At 48.1% G+C, this 14080-nt stretch overlaps 1 protein-coding gene across 1 annotated transcript in view; it reads right to left on the reverse strand.

Annotated features, from left to right (window-relative positions):
- Positions 1 to 197: 197 nt before the first annotated feature.
- LOC124622944 (atherin-like) overlaps positions 198 to 14080 on the reverse strand; it is a 64889-nt gene continuing 51006 nt past the window's right edge. Inside the window, exon 2 of the mRNA XM_047148735.1 lies at positions 198 to 751. Within this exon, the coding sequence (XP_047004691.1) occupies positions 198 to 751 (554 nt within the window). The remainder of the gene's footprint in view (positions 752 to 14080) is intronic.

Here is a 14080-nt window from a genome sequence, read left to right on the forward strand (position 1 = left end):
GGTAATCAAGAGACGGCGGGGTTGGGCGGGCTTTGTTGTGGCGTCAGGCACACTTGCACGCTACGGCCGCCGGGCATGCGCCGCGCCGCGCCACTTAATGAAGCGGAGAGGGGTGTCGTAGGGCAGTGAGGCACGCTCCCCGCTCAGATGGTTAGCCGTCTGACCACCGCCGCGCGGCATCTGTTCGCGGCCAGCGTTCACGAGGCCGCGCCGGTATCAACGGTGTACTGCGCGCGGCCCGACTCCAGTTCCTCCCCGTGGCGCGCCGGTGGGCGTGGCGACGCCGCCGGCGGTGGGGGTGGTGGGGGGAAGTGGAGGGGGTGCGCCCGAGGACCGGGGGAGGGGATGGCAGGGCGGGAAGATGACAGCACCGGCCGCCAGCGACGGCCCGGCGTCGCGTCGCCTTCTTTTGTTGGCGGCGGCCGCGCGTCGTAAAGCCGCAGCCGCGGCGTCGCCGGCCCAGGCGGCGGCGGCGTCCGCCCAGCGGCGTCGCGCGGCGCGGCGTGGTGAAGCGTCGCGACGCGGCGCTGGCGTCGCGCCTCAGCGCGGGCGCCGGCCGAGCGGGATTGGTTCCGGGCGGCGCGTCGGCCGGAATGGCGGGCGGCGCGGATTGCTATCGATTGGCGGCGCCGCGCGCATCGCTCCGGTCGACCACGGCCGCCGATATCCCCGATAAGCGGACAGCGCGTCGCCGCCGGCGCTGCGCCACCTCTCCGCGCTGCCCACTCGCCTCTTGCCGCAACCGTACATTCTGGAGTAAACAAACCTATCCTCCCGGTACACAATCGCCGATGTCTACGGCGCGCAGAACTTGGGCACAGTCAGAACGTGGGGTTCCCCTCCCTGTCCCCGGATCTCTCCCGTCCCCCCGCCCCCTCTCACACTTTGCCCCTTCCCCTTCCCAAGGAGTACCACCCCTCCTTCATCCTCCCTTAAATGAGAACTGTGTCGAACGCGTCTTCTATCCTGCTCAGTTACCATCTTCAGGCCGATGAGAAAACCATTAGGGAAGAAACATCACAACATATTCTTATCTAATTTTAATTCATTTTAATCCTCGTATTTGATCGCAGCGGTACAACATTTTACTACCCATTTTGATATGGCACTATGTAGAAAAGTATGTGGAATAAATCCATTATGGCGACTTCAGTTAAAATCAAATGCGGAATTGACGCCTCCATATTGGAGTAACTGTTTGTATTCCATGGACTGTTTTTATACGTCAATGTTCAGATCTGAAATTCATAATAAACTGATCTATGTTTGCGATCATGCTCTGGGCGTAAAGAAAATTAAAGTTGACTTTTCTGGGATTTCAGTATCTCTTCTTCGATGGCTCAACTCGTATGACATTCCTTCCTATGAAAATAGAAATATCTTGCTATGGACAGCAATTTATATTGTCTTGTATTTAATCTCTCTATCGTCGTCTGCTACGGCATCATGGAGATAGCCAGCCGTAATAATTTTTTTTATGTGGAAGATAGCAAATTTCCTAATGCTCTAATGTAGTCATGTTTGTCGTTGATGTAACACACATTCCAGCATATACATTCATTAGCATACTGGGGAAACGTGCCACATCTATGAGAGTATTCTGAAAAGTAATGCCTCCGAATTTTTTTATGTGAAAACTCTTAAAAAAGTGCTCCGTCTTCAGGCCACGAGTGGCCTACCGGGACCATCTGACCGCCGTGTCATCCTCGGTGGAGGATGCAGATAGGAAGGGTTTGGGGTCAGCACACCGCTCTCCCGGTCGTTACGATGGTATTCTTGACCGAAGCCGCTACTATTCGGTCGAGTAGCTCCTCAATTGGCATCAGGAGGCTGAGTGCACCCCGAAAAATGGCAACAGCGCATGGCGGCCTGGATGGTCACCCATCCAAGTGCCGACCACGCCCGACAGCGCTTAACTTCGATCATGTCACGGGAACCGGAGTATCCACTGCGGCAAGGCCGTTGCCTGAAAACTCTTAAAGATCTTTAAATAAAACTAATGTTACGAACATTCTTCATCTTTACTTTTCATGTGTAAATATTTGCAGCTGTCTGTCGCCAGAGGCCTTCGAACTTCAGCGTGTAACATGGCGAGGTGTAACGTTAGTATGTTGGTCCGTCGGAAACAGTGTGCTGTAATCGAATTTCGATTTCGGAGAGTTCATCCTCATATGGGGCACCCTTTCCTTCAGCATGAGAAAGGCAGATCACAGACAAGCGCTGCGACATCCGACGCCTTCGGTTCAATGTCTTCCATCATCCCTTCATACAGTCCCAACTTCACCCTATTCGATTGTCATCTGTTTACAAAACTTAAAGAACGCCTTCGAAGGCTTCACTTTGACAGTTATGAAGCGGTGGAAACGGAGCTGAGGTCGTGGTTCTGTCAATGAAGTCAGGAAATGTATTCGTAGTTACAAACACGAACCACCACGGGGTGTATATTGGAATGACATAACAAAAATTTGTGCCAGACCGGGACTCGAAGCCGGACTTCCGACTTCACGCGTGCGGTCGCTTTATCCGCTTCGGCTATCTGTACACGAATGATGGCCGGACCCAAATTTCAGTTCGTCGTTGTCCATGTGTCACAATCTGCACTCGTTGGTTACGTGTATTCCCGTCCAGAAAGGACGTTTTTATTGATAGCTGAGGGCCTGGTACTGCCGAATAAATGCAAAACAGCAGAGCCTGTGTGATTAGGAAGCATGCAGCAATCCTGCTTCAGACAGCCACGCATATCGTACTTCTTAATAACATAGGCATTGCTGTTTCGCATTCATGCTCAGGAACGTTTTGCCCCACTCTCACCAAATGGTTCAAATGGCTATGAGCACTGTGCGACTCAACTGCTCAGGTCATCAGTCGCCTAGAACTTAGAGCTAATTAAAGCTAACTAACCTAAGGACATCACACACATCCATGCCCGAGGCAGGATTCGAACCTGCGACCGTAGCGGCCGCTCGGCTCCAGACAGTAGCGCCCAGAACCGCACGACCACTCCGGCCGGCTCCACTCTCATTGTTGGAAAAGTTTGTGTGTGTGTGCTTTTAACCGAATAATCTTTTTCTCAATAGCCCCTCTTCTGAGTCGAATGTGCTGCATACAACCACCTGTGTGGTGTCGTTAAAGATAAACCTGTTTTCCCAGTCCAACTCAGCAGAGTGCATTGTCTCCAACCGTTAACCGGACAGGGTACCTTGTGCATACTATTCGGTCTGTCAGCATACCTCGAAGAATCTTTCCAAATTTGGAGGGAGACCACTCGGCAATTGGATTTTTGTACTTTTTTTTAACATTTATGATCTTCTTGTCTGAACTATTTACAGTCCAGGTTTCACTTCCGTACAAGGATACAAATCAGACAAATGCCATCAGAAAACATTACCGAAGAATTACACTTATATTCCATGTTAGATACCTCTTTTCCGAACGTTCTTTCTTGCTATTGCCATTCTGCATTTTGTATGGTCTCTATTTCGTCGGTGGTCGTTTATATTGCTACCCAAATAGCCAAATTTGTTGTCAACATGTAGTTTCTCATTACCTAATCTAATTCCCTCACCATCGAATACGTTCCATTACTCCTGTTTCACTTTTATTGATACTCATCTTATAATATATTTTCTACAAATCATCCATTCTGTTTAGCTGCTCTACCGAGTCCTTTGCCGTCTCTGGCAGAATTCCTGTTTCATTGTCCGCCCCCGGTAGCTGAGCGGTGAGGGAGTGATTCAGGGATGGAGGGGGGAGGCATCGCGGCCAGGCCTCGGTCACCGACCCCTGCCCGCCTTGTCTCCACCTGCTCGCAACTGACCACTCTACTAACAAAAAGTGGTCAGCGTTTGAGCTTCATAAGACGAAACTGTATGAGGCTACAGTTTGACTTCCGTTCAAATGGTCATTTTTGTAGTACGAGTCCCGCGTCCCGCGTCCGGGATAACACTCCGCTGGCACTGTGAAATTTTCTAAGTCCCTTATCACTCGCCGCGCCACTGCGCGGCCATAAAAGCGAGCGCTGACCGCGGAGCGGATCATTCGCGCTGCTGCTGCTGCACAGGCAACTGCATTGAACGCTGCCAAGATGCCATACAGAAGATACAGTCGCCGTCGTCTACACAGAGTACGCGAAAGAACTTACCCCCCTTCTAACAGCCGTGTACCGCAAGTCTCTAGAGGAACGGAGGGTTCCAAATGATTGGAAAAGAGCACAGATAGTCCCAGTCTTCAAGAAGGGTCGTCGAGCAGATGCGCAAAACTATAGACCTATATCTCTTACGTCGATCTCTTGTAGAATTTTAGAACATGTTTTTTGCTCGCGTATCATGTCATTTCTGGAAACCCAGGATCTACTATGTAGGAATCAACATGGATTCCGGAAACAGCGATCGTGTGAGACCCAACTCGCCTTATTTGTTCATGAGACCCAGGTAGATGCTATTTTTCTTGACTTCCGGAAGGCGTTCGATACAGTTCCGCACTGTCGCCTGATAAACAAAGTAAGAGCCTACGGAATATCAGACCAGCTGTGTGGCTGGATTGAAGAGTTTTTAGCAAACAGAACACAGCATGTTGTTATCAATGGAGAGACGTCTACAGACGTTAAAGTAACCTCTGGCGTCCCACAGGGGAGTGTTATGGGACCATTGCTTTTCACAATATATATAAATGACTTAGTAGATAGTGTCGGAAGTTCCATGCGGCTTTTCGCAGATGATGCTGTAGTATACAGAGAAGTTGCTGAATTAGAAAATTGTAGCGAAATACAGGAAGATCTGCAGCGGATAGGCACTTGGTGCAGGGAGTGGCAACTGACCCTTAACATAGACAAATGTAATGTATTGCGAATACATAGAAAGAAGGATCCTTTATTGTATGATTATATGATAGCGGAACAAACACTGGTAGCAGTTACTTCTGTAAAATATCTGGGAGTATGCGTACGGAACGATTTGAAGTGGAATGATCATATAAAACTAATTGTTGGTAAGGCGGGTACCAGGTTGAGATTCATTGGGAGAGTGCTTAGAAAATGTAGTCCATCAACAAAGGAGGTGGCTTACAAAACACTCGTTCGACCTATACTTGAGTATTGCTCATCAGTGTGGGATCCGTACCAGGTCGGGTTGACGGAGGAGATAGAGAAGATCCAAAGAAGAGCGGCGCGTTTCGTCACTGGGTTATTTGGTAACCGTGATAGCGTTACGGAGATGTTTAATAAACTCAAGTGACAGACTCTGCAAGAGAGGCGCTCTGCATCGCGGTGTAGCTTGCTCGCCAGGTTTCGAGAGGGTGCGTTTCTGGATGAGGTATCGAATATATTGCTTCCCCCTACTTATACTTCCCGAGGAGATCACGAATGTAAAATTAGAGAGATTAGAGCGCGCACGGAGGCTTTCAGACAGTCGTTCTTCCCGCGAACCATACGCGACTGGAACAGGAAAGGGAGGTAATGACAGTGGCACGTAAAGTGCCCTCCTCCACACACCGTTGGGTGGCTTGCGGAGTATCAATGTAGATGTAGATGTAGATATTAAAAAAAAAAAAAGTGGTCAGCGCGTAGAATGTCAATCCTAAGGGCCCGGGTTAGATTCCCGGTTGGGTTGGAGATTTTCTCCGCTCAGGGACTGGGTGTTGTGTTGTCCTAATCATCGTCATTTCATACCCACCGACGCCCAAGACGCCGAAATCGAAAGACTTGCACCCGGTGAACGGTCTACCCAACGCGAGTCACACGTCACACGACATTTACATTTTTACTGTTTTATTGGCAAATCTGAAAGTTTTTAACTTCTGTTCCGTGAACTTCATTTCTCTTTCCAAATTTCCCCTTGTTTTACTTTACTGCTTGCTCAATCTACAGATTGAATAACATATGAGCTGCTATCCTGTCTCACTCCCTTCTCAATAACTGCTTCCCTTTCATATCCTTACATTCTTTCATCTGCAGACTAGTTTCATCTTTCGCTCCCTGTCGTGTTTACTCCCGCTATGTTCAGAATTCCACAAACTCAATGACGCACTTCCTGCACGTTTCGCAACAGTCCGCGCTACGAAAGGTGGTTTTTCAGGTTTCTGACAGATCATCAATTAATGTGACTCAACAGTGTCTCATAACGCTGTCTACATGTCCAGTTACTGGTTTACATTAGCTGAGACGAGTTACTGATACACTATGTGATCAAAAGTATCCGGACACACCCAAAAAAACATACGTTTTTCATATTAGGTGCATTGTGCTGCCACCTACTGCCAGGTACTCCATATCAGGAACCTCAGTAGTCATCAGACATAGAATGGAACTCACGTACTTCGAACGTGGTCAGGTGACTGGGTGTCACTTGTGTCATATGTCTGTACGCGAGATTTCCACACTCCTAAACATCCCTAGGTCTACTGTTTCCGATGTGATAGTGAAGTGGAAACGTGAAGGGACACGTACAGCACAAAAGCGTACAGGCCGACCTCGTCTGGTGACTGACAGAGACCGCCAACAGTTGAAGAGGGTCGTAATGTGTAATAGGCAGTCATCTACCCATACTATCACACAGGAATTCCAAACTGCATCACTATCCACTGCAAGTACTATGACAGTTAGGTAGGTGGTGTGAAAAGTTGAAATTCATGGTCGAGCGAATGCTCATAAGCCACACATCACGCCGGTAAATGCCAAACGACGCCTCGCTTGGTGTAAGGAGCGTAAACATTGGACGATTGAACAGTTGAAAAACGTTGTGTGGGGTAACGAATCACTATACACTATGTGGCGATCCGATGGCAGGGTGTGGGTATGGCCGGTAAACCCGGTAAACCTCATCTGCCAGCGTGTGTAGTGCCAACAGTAAAATTCGGAGGCGGTGGTGTTACGGTGTGGACGTGTTTTTCATGGAGGGGGCTTGCACCCCTGTTGTTTTGCGCAGCATTATCACAGAGCAGGCCTCCGTTGATGTTTTAAGCACCTTTTTGCTTCCCACCTTTAAAGAGCAATTCGGGGATGGCGATTGCGTCTTTCAACGCAATCGAACACCTGTTCGTAATGCACGGCCTGTGGCGGAGTGGTTACTCGAGAAATACCATCCCTGTAATGGACTGGCCTGCACAGATTCCTGACCTGAATCCTAAAGAACGCATTTCGGGTGTTTTGGAACACCGATTTCGTGCCAGGCCTCACCGACCGACATCGATACCTCTCCTCAGTGCAGCACTCCGTGAAGAATGGGCTGCTATTCTCCAAGAAACCTTCAAGCACCTGATTGAACGTATGCCTGCGAGAGTGGTAGGTGTCATTAAGGCTAAGGGTGGGCCAACACCATATTGAATTCCTGTATTACCAGTGGAGGGCGCCACGAACTTGTAAGTCATTTTCAGCCAAGTGTCCGGATACGTTCGATCACATAGTGTATATTTCCTGTTAACAACGCTCAGAAAGTAATAGTGCTTGTTTGTGAGAGTAATTGTTGTTATCGTGGAGATTTTTTCTAGGTTTACTGCCTCCGTGCTCTGCTTTGAAAGGCATCGCACAGATTCGCCCTTATTAGATTGGCGGTGCTCGTCTCTAGTGTTGTATAATCACGTCGAGGCTGTACCCAGCAGTGAATGGACGTCTTAAATAATGAAAAACGAATCGACCGCAGCGGTGAGTGGCTGGCGAGAGCGGGTGCCGGCTCGCAGAGGGCAGCTCCCCCTGGCGGCGCATCCCCACACGACGCCGCGCCGCTCCCCTCGACAGCTAACTTCTCCGCGCACCCGCCTCCCTGCCGCTGCAGCCGCGCTCGTCCACAACCAGCTAAACACTACGCATCCCGGCATTTCTGCATTCGAACGGTGAATGATGGAGGGTACAACGTTCACGAATCTATAGGCATAATATGTATGAAGTCTGTTCGAAAAAAAAAAAAAAAAAAAAAAGGGGAATTATTGCTTTTTGGGAAGAACTATACGAGGGGGGACCCAAAAATAACCGGAATTTCTTTCTAAATAGCATATACTTTATTGTTTTCAAATACAACCTTAATCTCCTTCGAAGTACTCTCCATTAGCATTAATACACTTGTCCAAAAGTTCATTGCATTTTACGTCTTCCACCTCCACAAAACGCTTCCCTCTCAAGTCCCTTTTCATCCTCGGGATTAGGAAGAAGTCCGAGGGTGCTAAATTCGGCGAATAGGGCGCGTGGGTCAAGGTAGTCGTCTTCGCTGAGGCCAAAAACTGGCGAACGCTGAGAGCCGTGTGCGCGGGAGCGCTGTCGTGATGCAGAAACCACACGCCAGAATCCCACAAAGCCGGACGTTTTCGCGGCAAACTTCTGCGAAGCCGTTTCGTAGCCTCCAAATAGAATTGTTGGTTTACTGTCTGGTTTTCAGGGACAAATTCAGAGTGTACGATCCCTTTGATGTCAAAAAGACAGATCAACATCGTTTCCACATTTGATTTCACATGTCGAACTTTTTTTGGTCGAGGTGAGACAGGTGGCTTCCATTGTGATGACTGTTGTTTGCTTTCTGGATCGTACCCATAGCACAACGACTCATCGCCTGTAACGATTTTGTTGAAAAAAATGTGGATCATCTTTGAACGCGGCCTTCATTTCGAGACAGGCTTGAACGCGACGATCCCTTTGGTCTCCGGTAAGAAGCTTCGGCACGAATTTTGCTGCCACTCTTCGCATCCCCAAATCGATGGTCAAAATGCGCTGATTTGAGCTCCAGGAGAACCCAGGCAAGTCCTCGAGTTGGTCGATTGTCCTGCGTCGATCTTCACTGATAAGATCATGGATTTTGTCGCTGTTGTCTTCGCTTCGAGTAGTTGAAGGTCGACCGGAATGGGGCTAATCTTCAACCACCAATTCTCCCTTTTTAAACCGAGAAAACCATTCGTACACTTGCGTTTTACTGAAAGCATGGTCTTTGTAGGCTGTCTGAATCATCGCAACAGTTTCTGCTGCGTTCTTGCCGAGCAAGAAACAAAACTTCACTGCCGCACGTTGTTTGTAAGAACTAGCCATTTTCTCGTGTCGCGTCTGCACTGTACGCACACTCAAAGAACTGCCAAAGAAACCACACTTCTCACGGTTGGGTGACGCCGCGTGGCAGAACGACTCAGCAGAGCTCCTACTACAACCCTCTGGCGGCGCAACCTGCTACTGCAAGTAAACGATGTACTTCATTACGATTCCGGTTACTTTTGGATCCCCCCTCGTATTTTTAATTATTCGTCTAGAGCATGGATACTCAACATTTTTCACCTGCCACTCACTTTTGTCGCTCTGTTAGGTGTAAAATCTTCTAACCCTCCTCTCAGAGAGGTCACAGTAAGTAGCGATAGACGGTAAATCATCGAGTAGAACGGAAGTGATATCTGGCGTTCCGCAAGGTAGTGTCATAGGCCCTCTGCTGTTCCTGATTTTCATAAATGATCTAGATGATAATCTGAGCAGCCCCCTTAGATTGTTTGCAGATGATTCTGTAATTTACCGTCTAGTAAAATCATCAGACGATCAATTCCAATTACAAAATGATTTAGAGAGAATTTCTGTTTGGTGCGAAAAGTGGCAATTAGCACTAAACAAAGAAAAGTGCGAGGTCATCCACATGGGTATTAAAAGAAATCCGATACATTTTGGGCCGGCCGCTGTGGCTGAGCGGTTTTAGGCGCTTCAGTCCGGAACGGCGCTGCTGCTAGGATCGCAGGTTCGAATCCTGCCTCGGGCACGGACGTGTGTGATGTCCTTAGGTTAGTTAGGTTTACGTAGTTAGAAGTGCTAGGGGACTGATGACCTCAGATGTTAAGTCCCATAGTGCTTAGAACCATTTGAACCATTTTTTGATAAATTTTGGGTATACGATAAATCACACAAATCTAAGGGCTGTCAATTCGGCTAAATACCTAGGAATTACAATTACGAGCAGCTTAAATTGGAAAGACCACATAGATAATATTGTGGGAAAGTCGAAACAAAGACTGCACTTTGTTGGCAGAACACTTTGAAGATGCGACAAACCCCTCTAAAGAGACAGCCTACATTACACTCGTCTGTCCTCTGCTGGAATATTGCTGCGCGGCATGGGATCCTTACGAGGTAGGATTGACGAGGACATCGAAAAAGTGCAAAGAAGGGCAGCTCGTTTCGTGTTATCGCGCAATAGGGGTGAGAGTGTCACTGATATGATAAGCGAGTTGGAGTGGTTGTCACTGAAACAAAGGCGGTTTTCTTTGTGGCGAGATCTATTTACGAAATTTCAATCACCAACTTTCTCTTCAGAATGCGTAAATATTTTGTTGACACCCACCTACGTAGGGAGAAACGATCATAATAAAATAAGAGAAACCAGAGCTCGAACGGAGAGATTTAATTGTTTCTTTTTCCTACGTGCCATTCGAGAGTGGAATGGTGGAGAAGTAGTATGAAAATGGTTCGATGAACCCTCTGCCAGGCACTTAAGTGTGAATTGCAGAGTAACCATGTAGATGTAGTTGTAGATGTAGAAGTTTTCTCAGTAAAGGTGATTTATAAACTAGGAAAGTAACTTTACCTTACAAAGTATACACTGTGATGACAAAAGCGGAGGGACAGTGATAGACACATATACAGATGGCGGTAGTATTGCGCACACGAGGTATCAAAGGGTGGTGCATTGGCGGAGATGTCATAGGTACTCAGGTGATACATGTGAACCTTTTTCCGAAGTATGCATGACGGTAATCAACAGAGTTTGAACGTGGAGTGATAGTTGGAGCTGGTCGCATGGGATGTTCCATTTCCGAAATCGTTAGGGAATGGAATATTCTGATATCCACAGTGTCAAGGATGTGCCGAGAATACATTTGAGGCATTACCGCTCACCACGGAGAGGGCAGTAGCCGACGGTCTTCACTAAACGACCGAGAACAGACGCGTTTGCGTAGGTTGTCAGAGCTAGCAGACAAGCACCACTGTATGAAACAACCGCAGAGATGTATGTAGGACGCATGACAAACGTATCGGTTAGGACAGTGCGGTGAAATTTTCCCTTATTGGGCTACGGCAGCAGGCCACCAACGCAAGCGCCTTTGCTAAGAGCACAAATATCGCTTGCAGCTCGTGACCATAGACAACTGGAAAACCGTGGTGTGATCATATGAGCCCGATTTCATTTGGTAAGAGCTGATGGTATCGTTGCAGTGTGGTGCAGACCCCACGAAGCCATGAACCCAAGTTGTAAACAAGACCCTGTGCAAGCTCACCAGCTTGCACAGGGTCTTTTTGAGCCACCGCTCAAAAATGGTTCAAATGGCTCTGAGCACTATGGGACTTAACATCTTAGGTCATCAGTCCCCTAGAACTTAGAACTATTTAAACCTAACTAACCTAAGAACATCACACACATCCATGCCCGAGGCAGGATTCGAACCTGCGACCGTAGCTGAAGCGCCTAGAACCGCACGGCCACCGCGGCCGGCAAGCTGGTGGTATCTCCGTAATGGTGTGGGCTGTGTTTATATGTAATGGACACTGTCCTCTGTTCTAACTGAACCGGCCATCGACTGGAAATTGTTATGTTCTGCTGCTTAGAAACCATTTGCAGCTGTTCATGGACTTCGTGTTCCCAAACAAGGATGAAAATGTCTGTGGGCCACAGCTGTTCATAATTGGTTTGAAGAACATTCTGGACAGTTTGAGCGAGTGACTTGGCCACCCAGATCGCCCGACACGAATTCCATCCAACATTTATGAGATATAATCGCGAGGTCATTCCGTGCACAAAATTCTGCATCGTCAACACTTTCGCAGTCATGGGCCACTATAGAGGCGGCATGGCTCAACATTTCTGCAGGGGGCTTCCAACAACTTGTTGAGTCCATGCTACGTCGAGTTACTGCACTACGCGTGGCAAAAGGAGGTCCGACACGATATTGGGAGGTATCCCATGACTTTTGTTGACTCGCCAGGATAGCCGAGAGCGCTAACGCGCTGCTTCCTGGATACGGGTAGGCGCGTCGGCCCCGGATCGAACCCGCCCGGCGGGTTAACGACGACGGCCGGTGTGCCGGGCAGCGTGGATGTGGTTTTTAGGCGGTTTTCCACATCCTCATAGGTGAATACCGGGCTGGTCCCCACGTCCCGCCTCACTTACACGGCTCGCAGACATTTCAAACACTATTTCACGATTTACACTAGACGCAGACAGCTGGGGTACACTAACTCCGTCCTGGGGGGTATGGGGTGGCGGCAGGAAGGGCATCCGGCCACCACTTAAACATTCACCATGCAAATCCGTACTTAACCCTGCCAACCCTGCGCACAATGTGGGATAAAGGCAACAGCCAAAGAAGAAAGAATCCCATGACTTTTGTTACCTCAGTGTGTGAAGCAGAGTTACAGCAAGTTGAAGCATAATGTAATGATTGGCTCCAAATAATTTATGTCAAAATTTTATGAAAATCCAGTGATAATGTTTTTAAAATCCGCTACCGCCTAGCCCCCTCCCCCCTCCTCCCCCCATGAAACATGGAACCTTAACTAATGAGCGGTAGAGACCAGGTTGGCTATCACTCGTATACAGCAATCTTTTCCCTTGAAAATAGTCCTCACTAGATATTATGTACTTAAGCCAGAGGTTTTTCCAGTGCCAGAAACATTAATGGAAAAATAGTTCAAATGGCTCTAAGCACTATGGGACCTAACATCTGAGGTCATTAGTCCCGTAGACTTAGAACTACGTAAACCTAGCTAACCTAAGAACATCACACACATCCATGCCCAAGGCAGTATTCAAGCTGCGACCGTAGCAGCAGCGCGGTTCCGGACTGAAGCGCCTAGAACCACTTGGCCACAGCGGCCGGCAAACATTAATGGAACTCGATCTTAGGGACAGTTTTTAGTTCTCACGGAGATGCGCTTTGAATCGCATCAAGGCTTGTAAAACTATGGTATTTTAAGGTTTGCTTTAATTTTGCGAATGGAAAAAGTCACATGGTACCACGTCTGGCAAATATGGAGCCTAAGGCATCATTACAGAATTGTTTTTGGATAAAAATTCACAAACAAGAAACAAAGTGTGAGCAAGGGCATTTGAAAGGGGCAAAACAATGAAACGTTTCATCGTAAGTACGGACGTAGTTCCTTTTTTTCAGATTTCTTCGTGCTAAATGCGTTGAAGAAGTACTTTATTTCTTTGTTGATGTCCGCTGCTCGTGGTTTTGCGGTAGCGTTTTCGCTTCCCGCGCAAGGGGTCCTGGGTTCGATTCCCGGCGGGGTCAGGGATTTTCCCTGCCTCGAGATGACTGGGTGTTGTGTCGTCTTCATCATCATCATTCATCCCCGTTACGGTCGGAGGAAGACAATGGCAAACCACCTCCGCTAGGACCTTGCCTAGTCGGCGGTGCAGGTCTCCGGCGTCGTTCCCTACGCTCCTCGGAGTATGGGTTCTCATCATCATCATCATCATCATCATCTTTATTGATAGAACTTGTGGCTACAAATCACGGCGCAATACGGTGTTAATAACTTTGACGATCTAGAATGTTTCCACTGGGACGTCTGAACCTTAATTTCGACGTCATATCCGTAAGCCCATGTTTCATTGCCTGTTATGACCCATTTCACTTCCGCACTGCTGCTGAATCACTCTAGCAACTCCTGTGAAATTTGCATACGCCGCTGTATTCGGAACAAATTTTGCTCTCATAAGTTTCATACCAAAAATATGCGAAAAATGCTCTCATTGGTATGACAGCATCGTCAGCGACCCCTCTGAGTGAGATTCGGCCATCGTTAATAATCAGTTCTCGCCTTTTTTCCATGATTTCATCAGCTGATAATATTCCGAGGCACCCAAGACGATCGTCGTCTTCAGTCTTTCGCAGATATGTGAGTGGCTCGCAGAATTTTTAAGTAAAAGGGCCCAACACGTTGTCCTCGGCGCTGCAAGTGTGACAAGCCAGCTCTTGTTCTCTACAGTGCGATTTCGTAATGCAGGGATGATGGAGAAGGGTAAATGTATCAATCTGAGATGAGGGACCCTGGTCCGGAAACGACGGATTTGAAATTTGTAAGCGAAAGTCGTTCTGACAGCTCTGAAGTGGAATATGTGTACCGGTA

The sequence above is a fragment of the Schistocerca americana genome, chromosome 7, assembly GCF_021461395.2.
Source record: "Schistocerca americana isolate TAMUIC-IGC-003095 chromosome 7, iqSchAmer2.1, whole genome shotgun sequence".
Classification (NCBI taxonomy): domain Eukaryota; kingdom Metazoa; phylum Arthropoda; class Insecta; order Orthoptera; family Acrididae; genus Schistocerca; species Schistocerca americana.